The sequence below is a fragment of the Benincasa hispida genome, chromosome 8 (assembly GCF_009727055.1).
Source record: "Benincasa hispida cultivar B227 chromosome 8, ASM972705v1, whole genome shotgun sequence".
Classification (NCBI taxonomy): domain Eukaryota; kingdom Viridiplantae; phylum Streptophyta; class Magnoliopsida; order Cucurbitales; family Cucurbitaceae; genus Benincasa; species Benincasa hispida.
Window position 1 is genome coordinate 17,211,170 of NC_052356.1, and position 11,998 is coordinate 17,223,167.

General features: G+C 32.1%; 2 protein-coding genes across 6 annotated transcripts; one reads left to right on the forward strand and one right to left on the reverse strand.

The window, feature by feature from the left end:
- Positions 1 to 763: 763 nt before the first annotated feature.
- LOC120083948 (transcription factor MYB119-like) lies at positions 764 to 2,956 on the forward strand. Its single transcript, XM_039039854.1, has 3 exons — positions 764 to 888; positions 1,256 to 1,382; positions 2,204 to 2,956. The coding sequence occupies exons 1-3, from the start codon at positions 764 to 766 to the stop codon at positions 2,954 to 2,956; spliced, it is 1,005 nt and encodes a 334-aa protein (XP_038895782.1).
- Positions 2,957 to 4,580: 1,624 nt separating this feature from the next.
- LOC120083565 (GDP-mannose transporter GONST2-like) lies at positions 4,581 to 11,790 on the reverse strand. Of its 5 annotated transcripts, XM_039039382.1 has the most exons (11): positions 11,658 to 11,772; positions 11,306 to 11,413; positions 10,891 to 11,075; positions 9,449 to 9,650; positions 9,118 to 9,257; positions 8,901 to 9,030; positions 8,077 to 8,175; positions 6,753 to 6,907; positions 6,534 to 6,650; positions 4,906 to 5,003; positions 4,581 to 4,792 (listed from the first exon to the last, which is right to left on the reverse strand). In XM_039039382.1, the coding sequence occupies exons 3-11, from the start codon at positions 11,073 to 11,075 to the stop codon at positions 4,749 to 4,751; spliced, it is 1,170 nt and encodes a 389-aa protein (XP_038895310.1). In that variant the 5' UTR covers positions 11,306 to 11,413; positions 11,658 to 11,772; the 3' UTR covers positions 4,581 to 4,748. The 5 variants fall into 5 exon arrangements, with proteins under 5 accessions (XP_038895310.1, XP_038895312.1, XP_038895311.1 ...); XM_039039384.1 differs by lacking the exon at positions 11,306 to 11,413 and having other exon boundaries at positions 11,658 to 11,790; XM_039039383.1 differs by lacking the exon at positions 11,658 to 11,772 and having other exon boundaries at positions 11,306 to 11,650.
- Between the last annotated feature and the right edge of the window lie 208 nt (positions 11,791 to 11,998).

Sequence of the window (11,998 nt, forward strand, 5' to 3'; positions counted from 1 at the left end):
TTTCTCAAGAATAAATTAATACAATAAAATCCCAAGATTACCCCGGCCCCTTCCTCCACCCCAAGCTGCAATAAGCAAATTTACATGAGGGCAAAACAGTCAATTATACCATGATTTGGCACTAAACTCAATCTCTCATTCATAGGGAAGAAAAATTTATACATTTTGAACAAAAATTAGGAAAAGTAAATTAAATTAAATTATATTAATGGCTTTTAAACATAACCAACCCACTAATCCCTCTCCCATAACTCTTAATTTTAATTGTTTTTTTGGCCCAAAAAAAGAGGAAGCTCAGGAGTTACACTAACTATCAATCTAAGCCGTTGGATCGTCCCCAAGATCAACGGCTGTAAAGCTGCATGTCTCATGACAAAAACCCCCTCCCTCTTTTCTCAATTTCCTCACCATCTTTCTCTCTCTCTCTAAACATTTTTCAGGCGAAAAACACAAACCCAACAAAATCCGAGGAGATAGAAACATGAAGAGCAATGCGCCGCCGCACTGGTCGCCGTACGGACCGCCGCTAGCAGCCATGGATCGATTTCTCTGCAGCCACAACGTGAACGGGAATTGCTCTGAGAAAGGGTTGATCGGAGGGTTTTCGCCGGGAAATTGCGGCGGAGGAAGCGGCGGCGAGTGGATTGAGATTGAAAGGCGGCGGCGCGTGGAGGAAGAATTAGAATTAAAATTAGAAATAGAAGAAGAAGAAGAAGAAGAAATGTATGGATGTGGAAGGAAAAAAAATAAAGGAAATTATGAAATGGGTTTCAAGGAATTGATGATTAGATCAAAAAATGAAGTGAAAAATTGTTCCAAATTCAAGAACATTAAAAAGGGTTCTTCTGAATATTTGATTAGAGGACAGTGGAGTAAAGAAGAAGACAGGTGATGATATATCCATTCATTTTATGTATATATAATTTAAATACATCATATCATTGCTTGATTATCTCTTTGTAATATTATATGTATAATGTAATAATTTTTACAAAAGTATAATATTATTACACCCAAAATAAATGCAAACTTATCGATTTCTTATTATCATCTCATGAAAATTTTAGGCTTTTGGAAACATCAAGAAATGGATCTACAGTTTTTTCTATCGTTGTGAGAATAGGGATCGGATAATCAACATTTGAGATGATTATTATTATTATTATTACTACTTTGTTTTACATTGAAATATTGATATGATAATTAATGGTTTTTTTTCCTTTAATTGTTTGGTAATGGGTTTGTGAAAATGAAGGAAATTGCTAAGGTTGGTGAAGCAATATGGAGTGAGAAAATGGGCACAAATAGCTGAGAAATTGGAGGGCAGAGCTGGAAAACAATGCCGTGAGAGATGGCATAATCATTTGCGTCCTGATATTAAGGTTTTTTTTTTCTTAATAAATTAAAAAATCTCTCTTTAAATATTTTATTTTATATCTAATTATTTGGTTTTGTGTTCATAAGATTTTCAGTGAGATCCATAATTAATTTAGACAGAAAAAAACTTCACAAAAAGATATCTATTGTATGGATTTTTGTGTGGTAATTTCAATATTTTTTTTAGCTTTTCGTCTAACAACTTACCATTTAAGTAGTAGCTATATGTTGCATTGCATGCCACTCATCCTTTCCAATATTATTGATGGAAAATATATAAAATTAGAACTTTAATTTATCAATAATAGTGATGTTTCATTCTATTTTATCAATAATCTAATGTATAAAATTTTTAACTTTTCTTTCAACTATTGAAGCATCAAAATTAGCTCAATATGCATCTTTTCTAAATTGTTATATGAATTGAAATTTTCTCGCAATAACATCGATTTCATATAGATTTACTTGTGACACTGTTTTTATTTTTGTTCAACAAAATTATTATATATCTATCGTTACAATAATATCAAATTTCTAAACTCACATGAGTGCTTTAGCTATAATACAATATCTACGTCTAATATTTTTCACAATTTTTCTCATTCTTGCACGTTCTTAAATAGAAGAAAGTAGTTTTAGCTATAACATAACATCAAACAATATAAATGCACATTCACATGTGCATGCTAGTTTTTATTTTCTTCTATTGGAATAAAAAATCTCATAGTTATGAGGATATGGTTAGTTAGTCATGTTCTTTATGATGATTTTATGATGTTTTTAACTGTAATTGTGTTAACATTGAATAGTTTTCTTGTGTTTTTAGAAAGAGAGTTGGACTGAAGAGGAAGAGAGAATACTCGTAGAAGCTCATGCAAGAATTGGTAATAAATGGGCAAAGATAGCAAAAATCATTCCTGGAAGAACAGAAAACGCTATAAAAAATCATTGGAATGCTACAAAAAGAAGGCAGAATTCAAGGAGAAAGAAAAAACGTCCTAACTCTCGAAATGGCAAACCTCACTCTTCTATTCTTCAAGAATACATCAAAAGCAAATATAACTCGACTACGGTTGCCGCCGTGGTCGTCCCAGATGACCCTTTGTCCCATTTCAACCATTCCTTCTCCGAATCCTCCGACTCTACCTCCAACCTCTCGTCAACAATCATCTCGTCATCGATGTACGACGACGAGCTTCTCTTCATGCAAAACTTCTTTGCCAACTCTGGCGACATATTATCGTTGCTGTCTGACGTAGACGATGGTGCAACAATGCGTAATCAATCTATGGTGGAGTTTGGCTCTGTCGACTCCGAACGGAAAGTGGAGAAACCAAAGATCGGAAACAATGGAAGCAACGTGGCGACGAGTAGCCACTTGTATTCTGACATGTATTTGTCAAATATTTTGAATGGGACGACGCACAACTCTGACAACGATGGTGATGAGATTCAAAACATGGTAGAGATGGCGGAACTACCAACGACGGCGGGCGGCGAGAGCCAATGGGAGAATTCTCAACATGGGAAAAGGGAAATGGATTTGATGGAAATGTTGTCTTTCCATTGTCATTCTTGAGTCGAAATGCTAGCTAATTTTAGTTTGAACATCCAATGGAAAAATTTGATAAAAGGTTTTAACTCTCCTCATTCTTCAAGATATGTGTTTAAAAGGTAATCTCTTTGGCTTATTATTGTTTTATTACTATTATTATTATTCTTTTGTTTGAGAATACTCAAGGTCCTTTTTTTCGGTGGTGTAGGTCTATTGAAAAAAACATTGAGTACTCATTACAAACGAGATTTAAGCACATAAAAATATATATAATATATAATAGGTAAAAAACTGGATTTTGATTTTAAACTCTCACTTATTTTAATTTGAACCCTTAAAGTTTTAATTTTATAAACAATCAAATGTTGTAATTTTAACCTTAAAACTATAAAATATGCTGCAATTTTAATCATTCAATAAGTTTTCACTTCATGTACCCATTCTCTTGTGCATAAAATGAGTTTTAGAACGTTTATACGATATGGAATTGATCATTTCTTTAGTGAAAAACAACATTACTGCTATTTTTTTTTTTGTTTAGATTTATGAATTTTGAGAACATTATTTGTTTTGTATATTCTATCATACTTTTATTCGTGCAAAACTTTATCCTATTCAACTAAATGAGTTTAAGAATTTTTTTAAAATTAATGGGTGAATTAGCTAAATTAAACCAAAATTAACATTTACATAAGTTTAAGATCTAAATAGATAAAATTGAAAGCTTAGCATCCAAATTGATACAATGTGAGTGACAAATTTAAGGTCAAAATTGACGTTTTCTCTATATATTTAATAGGGCAAATTGCAAAACCACCTTTAAAGTAGGGGTAATTACAATTACACCCTCAAACTTTCAATCATAAAAATCGTGCCCCTAAACTTCTACAAAACTTTTACAAGTGTTAAAATTGGACCTTCAAACTTATTATAATTGTTAAAATTGGAACCACAAATGATAAAAAAAAAAAAATTGAACCCTTAAACTTATACAAGTGTTGCAATTAATATAATTATATAAATTTCAAGGTCTAATTTGACCATTTTAATACTTATAAGTTTGAAGGCATAATTTCTAAAATTAAAAGTTTCAGGGTATAATTGCAACTACACCATACTCTAAAGGTTTGCTTATTTAATATAATAAAAGGGTAGGAATCAAGTAAAAAAAAAAAAGGTTTGGGTGAGTAATTTAGCAAAATCGTGTAGTTGATCAAGGAAAAAATTCACACTTTTTTGGATAGCCAAAACTTTCTTAATCCACAAATCGTAATGGCAACAATTTGGCAAAATTAATCACTAATTTTGACAATGATAATACAAGAGAAACCCTAAAAACTCATTTTCAGCACAAAATTTTATCGGTCCAACCCAGCCAGTTTATGGAAAACGAGTCTCTTGGTAGAAATTGGAAGATAATGATGATCCTTAATAAGCATATAATTGCTTTGTTATGAAGCCATTAATTTAGCAGTTTCATGGATGAAAAACGAGTTATTAAAAATTAAAGGTCAAAGATAACCGTTTTTTAGTCATCAATGCTTTGAAATAAATTGTGATAAAAACCAAAAAGGTAAACAGAAAAATGGTTTCATTTCTTTACTTTTTTTTTTCCTTGAATAATTTACAATTATTCTTCAGCAGAATACAGACATCTCATTCGAATTTATGTCCTTTTTAGCAATAATAATAATAATTACTTCCAAACTCAAAACTCTTCTACATATTTTCGTTTCAACAATTCTAATTTACTTTAATTAAAAGGAAATTACGTGTCTGGCTTTCTCTCTCTCTCTATATATACTCTCAAAAAAAGTTAGGACATTTTGGCTCTGGCGAAGAACACCCCAGCAAATAAACCTGCAAAACGCAATTCACTTCATAAAATGGGCCTATATATGAGATAACAATGAAATGAAAAGAGTGACCATATTTGTAAGATTTGATAGTCTAGAAATTGTGTTCAACATTACCAAATAATATACTGAAGAGGTTTGGTGGACTCAATGGAACTTTAAACAAAAGAATGCCAGCAATTGATATTGGAATCTTGTTCAAGGAACCTACAAGACTGTAAAAAAAGAAACCCAGTGTGAGTAAGTTCAAGGAATTTATATTTTGCATCAAACTTTTGTTCGTTAACCTAGATATGTTCGACAACCCTTTTTTTTTTTTTTTTTTTTTTTTTTTTTTTTTTTAAGAATCAAATAGTGAACAGGTCAGGTACAACCTATGGTGGTCATCTACCTAAGATTTAATATCATACGAGTTTTCTTGACATCCAAATAATATAGGGTCAGATGGGGTTATCCGTGAGATCAGTCAACATGCTCGTAAACTAGCCCGAACACTCACGGATATTTAAAGGAAAAAAATAATAATAAATCAACTCGAATTCTACCCATAGATTTCCTACACTATCACCAACTTTTTATAATATCAAGCCAAGTTTTGAAAATCAAAAAAATAAATTTTAAAACTTAATTTTTTGAGAAAACTAACATAGTTTTCAAAACAAAATGAATATCAGAAGACCCTCGTGAATGAAAAAATGACTTAACAAACAATTCTTTGCCAATTTCAGCTCAAGTAAAATGATAGATATGTTTATATCGTGACCTAGACATAGTTCAAGAGCCAAGTACCAATACCTCAATTATAGGTGGTAGATTCAAATTTTCTCCCCCATTTATACATAGTCATAAAATCATAACAACTTTATAGTTGATACTGAGCATAGTCAATGTTGGTGTGCATTAGGCGCATGACTTCTTAAAGGCTATTGCATTCTATTACACCTTGAACTTTACAAATAACGGACATGCTCAATTTGTCTAGGCAATATTTACCTTCTTAAATATTAGTGATTCAAATCTCTAAATCTTGTAAAGTATATATATATTTCTCGAAAAATTTGTACGCATGACCCAAAAATTAGGTAAAAAATGTCAAATGATCCAGTTTTTGAAGAAAATGTCGAATGACCTTTGGTTGACGTCAAATTCAAGTGAAATTACTAAAATATATTCATGCACACGTGGAAAAGCATCTCGCTCTCGCTCTCTGTGTCGCTGATGCTCCATTTGCGAACATCCATGGAACAATGGGTCGTCTTCTTCCCCGCTCTCGCCGATTTCGCTCTTCCTATACTCACTCACAAAATCACTCTCCTCTCTCACTCCCGCTCTTATTCATCGGAGTCGATTGTGTCAGAGCTGTTTGTGTGAACTCGTCGTGCCGGAAAAGAAGAAGACACAACAGAAGAATAAAAGAGAGGGAGAAAGGAAGAAGAAAAAGAAAGGAAAAAACTCAACAGCGTGAGAAGAAAGGAAAAGGGAAAAAAATCAAGGACAATGTTATAGTTTCAAGTGATCATGACATCAACAAAGGATCATTTGACATTTTTTTTCAAAATTGGAGTCATTTGCCATTTTGGACCTTTAAAATAGGTTTTTTTTCTTTTTGCAAAATTTCCATATTTCTCCACCTAATAAAATCTAGGAAAATTCTGCCCTCACTCATGACATGAAATAAAAACAACAGAACATCCATGAATTGTGTTCCTAAATGCAAGGGGAATTTAGCAATCAAATGGGAATACCTGTAGGTGGTGGGGCCAGTTTGATGTAAGAACCACATAGAGGTGAAACTAATAGCGAGTCCAAGTAATCCGCTAGCAGTGGCGATAACCCAAAACATTGGCAATTTTATGACATCCCTGTAAGTTGAAATATGAGAAGAAAAAAACTATTTAATTAGCCGACGAAAATTAGAGAATATAAAATGAAAAAAGGAAAGAAAAAAAAATCAATCTACTTACGCATTCATTACATAAGCCCATTCGCCAAATAAGATAATCAAAACTACACCAAATGGGAGAGATAATAAATTATTTAGCAACACCATGGAAGCTTCATTAAGAGATCCAGATCTTGTCAACTTCTTTGCTTCGTCCATGATACGTCTCAAAGTAAGCTGTGAGTGTGACACAGAGAAAAATCATAATGCATTGTTACGAATACAGAGCATGCACATGCACAAAACCGGACCAGAAGAGTCTGAGTAAGATTTAGCCCGTATAATAATTATTTGGTTTTTAGTTTTCAATTTTTGAAAATTAGGTTTGTTTCCTTCTAAATTCATTATAATGGAGTCAGAATTCTAAAAACAAAAAATAGTTTTTAAAAATTATTTTGTTAGACTTTGCTTGATAACCAGTTAGTCCTTATTTGGTTTTTGGTTTTCAGTATTTGAAAATTATGCTTGTTTTCTCAATTTCTTACCGATGGTTGTCGTATTTCCTATGTAAGCATTTAAATTCTTAGCCAATTTCTAAAAAATAAAATTAAATTTTTTAAACTATCTTTTTTTTTAGTTTTCAAGATTTAACTTTGATTTTGAAAACAATCCTAAAATGTAGGCAACAAAACCTAGAAACCAATTGATGAAAGTGGTGTTTATATGTTTAAGTTTCAAAAATAGAAAATAAAAAATGTTACCAAAGGACGACTTGGTTTTTAATTTTTAGTTTTTGAAAGCTAAGCCTACGAAGACAACTTCCGCCTATTGATTTTTTTATTTTATTGTCAACATTTTAGAGTTGTTTTCAAAATTCAAGTAAAATTTTGAAAACTAAAAACAACATTTTTAAAATTTTATTTTTGTTTTTAGAATTTGGTTAAGAATTTAAATATTTACTTAAAAAAGATAAAAAGAATGCCTTAAGAAATTGGGAAAAAACCATCATAATTTTCAAAAACATTCAAAATTCAAGTAAAGTTTTGAAAATTAGAAACAACATTTTTAAAATTTTGTTTTTGTTTTTAGAATTTGGTTAAGAATTTAAATATTTACTTAAAAAATAATGCTTAAGAAATTGTAAAAAAAACCATTATAATTTTCAAAAACAAAAAATCAGGTGAGTATAAAATCCGACCTTAATTACCAAAGTTTAGCTTTAGTTTTGAAAATATTAATCTAAAGCAGATAAAAAAAAAAAATCAAAGAAATTCGAAGGAATGTGTCGAAGCGTAATTTTCAAAAATCTTATACGAAATTTGGCATCCGCTACTTAGATAGTGAAGGAAAGGGGGAAAAAAAAACAAAAACAAAAAATGGTGTTCAAAAAACTAAAAGCTACTTACTGAATAGCTTGCTGTAAGAACACAGTTCGTGATCTGCCATCCATAGCCTAATGTATCAAATGTAAGATCTGTTACACCACCGCTGATAGCAGAGATGATCTGCAAGAATAAAAGAAGAGTGCTTTTTAAGGGAAAAAAAACGAAAAAAACCACAATTCATTAAAGGACATGATCAACATAATCGGCAAAGTGCTTGGTGAAGAGAAGCATTTCATTTTTATAAACTATAGTCAAACATTGCAGTTCTTTCTCTCTGAGTGTCCCATATTTATCAGAGACCTCAAGAATTATGGTCTGGAACCTCTACAATATAAAGATTGGGCATGAAGCCCATGTAACCTTTTTCCCAACGAAAAAACAAATAGAAAGAAAACGAAGGCACAACTCTGTTTGTAAAGATGAAGATCATCATAATACTCTCTAGCCGAGATTAATGAGTAGATGATCTTTTCACTCTCTTTGAGCAGAGTACAACTCTGTATCAAAGTTCCCTTCATGAATTTAGTATTACTAATTGAAGGTCTCAACTTCCTGGGTTGCATCTAACAACCTAATACTACTCTAAACTTTTAATCTATGTTTAATAAACGTGGTTAATTAGACCCTTTTTAAAGTTCAAATAACTTATTAGAGTTTCATTTAGGGCAAGGAATGGAGTTGTGAACTTCCGAGAGTTTGGGATCCAACGAACTCTACTCCCCAATTCCTACTCCACCTCGTTGGTTATATTTCAAGAATTTCTAAATGATTAATCACAGTATAATTAAGGGATCAAACTGTGATATGATCTTTGCATGTAAATTGGGAAGTAAAAGTATGTTTACCATTAAAAACATAGCAGTCCAGACTTTTCGGTTCTGCCGTTTCCGGAAAATATAAAGTTCTCCAATTGCAGTCATTATGTTTGTCACATTCTTCAAAATTGTCACCATCGCAATATTTATGTATTTCAAACTGAAACCAAGAACCCCAAATTTCTCTCAAGGGAACCCAAAAGAGCCAAACAAAAGAGCTACAGAGAATCTTAGAAACTAAATGCACCTGTACATGCCAGACACCAGCATACCAATAAAGATTAAGTTGACTGGAATCCACAGCCTAATCAGCTTCCAATTAAGCTTTTCGAGTGAAACTGTTCTGCAGAGGCCCAATAGAACAATAACTATAGAACTAATCAAATTCTGCAGAAAATTACCGGAAGAAATCAAATTTGGATATGCTAGAAAATGTGATCAAGCACAAATGTAAAAGAGAAACGAACTGAAAAGTGAAAACTGACAATATTAAGCAAAACATTTCATTGGTTCAAGCAATTTGACAAAGTTTGGTATTTTCACTTTTATCGCATATGAGAAAGAAACGAGTGGCATACTTGATAAAACATCAATGATATTCCTGCATTGAAATTGTAACTGGAGAGAACAACTTTATTCAGTATAATCATGCTGCAAGAAGAAATGCAATACGCAGTCCCGGATAAAAGAGGACCCGTTTTCCTTCCTAATCCATGTTCACGTGTTTCATCTCCATCAAGCAAACCATTATTCTTGGCAGCTTGATTCCCTCTGAAAAACCTAAGATAGAAATACTGATGGGTTAACCACAGAGTAATGAAACATTAGCAAAATTTTTCCAAAAACAAAAAGAGAATCTACAGTTAAAAGTACAAATTTAGTCCGAAACTTTAATATTGGTGTCTATTTGAACTATAAACTTTCAAATTTACGAATTTAGTCCATAAATTTTTAAATTTTGTAAATCGACACAAAATTGGAAGTTGGTTTCGTTTAGATACAAAATTCAAATTTATATCTAATAAATAAATTAATTTTTAAAAAAGTTTGAATTTGTCAAAGATCTATTACACACAAAATTGAAAATTTAGGTCAATTTGATTTTTGAAAAGTAAGCTTATAGACAACCATTATATCTCTAAATTTCTTGCATTGTTATATACTTCCTACCAATGTTTTAAAAAACCAAGTCATGTTTAGAAAACCAAGAAAGTAGTTTCTAAAAACATGGTTTTTGTTTTTGAAATTTGGCTAAGAGTTCATCTCTTTAACTTAAGAAAATGAAAACCATGATAGGAAATTGAGAGAAAATGGATTTGATTTTAAAAAACCAAATTGCTATCAAATGGACTTTAAAGATCTATTACACACTTTGAAAGTTAAAAAAATCGAATACAATAAGGAAAGGGAAATTTGAACCACAAACCTTGCTTTGGCTTACAAATTCAAAAATTAAATGGACTAAATTTATAATTTAACCAAAAAAAAATTAAAAAAAATGACCGTCACAACTCCGAGGAAATAAACATATTATAGCAAACAGTTTTAAACCATTAATGTATGAGAGAAATTTAAAAGACATATATTTAGGGGAACTAGATTATAGCAACCTCAGTCAATAAATTTTCCACAATGTGGTCTCTTTGAAAACTTTCCAATGTTAATTCAAAAATTTTTTACTTTTTAGTTTAAGTGGACTTCACTATGATTCATATGTACTTTCTTGCATTAAATTTGGACCTTTAAAATATATATTCAAATTACGTTGAAGATCATATATTGAAAAAATCAAGGAACTTGACTCACGATCTTAATAAGATAGATGGACTACTCTTTTTATTATCCATTAATTTTAAATAACTCCATATTAGCCAGTAAATTCTTGTAGTCAAAAGTGACTCAGTATCAGAAGTATGATGCATATTTGAAATACAAAACTCAAATTCTATTTCATATATTCAACCGGATAGAATTATTCAAGAAGCTCAAATAATTGGTAGGACAGAGTATTCATGAGTACCTATCACCCAATGCCCTGCGCTGCGCGTTTGTTAAGAAATTGCTGATCGACTTGCTTCCTTGATTTCGAATACCGCTGAGAATTTTGTGTACTGTACCACCTCTTTCATTCTGCTCAACGTTTCCATTTCTAATGCTCACAAGTGGTTCCTCACCGTCTATTTCCAACTTGAAATCAGATGACATCTACCAAAAGAAACAAAAACAAATTTACACGAAGAACAAAAACTTGCATCTCGTTGTCTACATAATCTCCGAGGACCAGATTTTGAACAGTTGAGAGCAGTCATAACAAATTCATTTGAATAGGAAGATTACGGTACAAAAACCAAATCAATAGGCATACAGAAATTCAAGTAAGAATCAGAAATAACCACAAAAGAACTAAAAGAATGAAGAATGATTCTAAGTCCTACCAAGTCAAGCAAGTATCAGAATCTTCGGAGAGAAATTACAGTGTTCTAGTATCTTCAAATTAGAACGAATCGTCAATCCTGAGTAGATCAGAACCACACACAAGATTCCTAATTATAACAGAAGAGAAGAAATCAAACGCGTGAATGGCGAAAATACGAAAAACGTCCAGTACAAGAACAGGAACTAAAAAGTAGTCATGGAAAGTGATGTGAAAGAAAAATCCGTAAAGAGCACGAAACGGGGAGAGAAAATGGTGGATCAGAAGAAGCGAGATTGTAGGGAAGGAAAGGGAAAATGGGCGTCTGTGTCGAGAGAGAGGAATATTTTAGGATTAGGGTAGAAAAGGTTCACCTTCTTGATTTCTTTGTTTCTGCTTCTTCTTCAAAAGTCAAATGACCATCGTCATCCATGAGCGTTGAGCGCGAATCTCTGAGTGAGAAACGAAGTACGGCCATTGATGGATGAGATGATTGCTGCAACTAGCAGCAAAGAGCTTGCTTCTTCGTGACGGAAACCTTTTTTTGAATTCTGTGGCTTTACCGCGGAATATCTGCAAATGGGCTGTGAATTGGGCCTCGTTTGGGCCGAATTGTACCTCGTTGGGCCCAAAGTACAAGGTCAATACAGTCTTCAATTAGAGATGGTTTCGAATTGAGATTTCCCCGGGATGAGACAGGGCCAGGATGACCCAT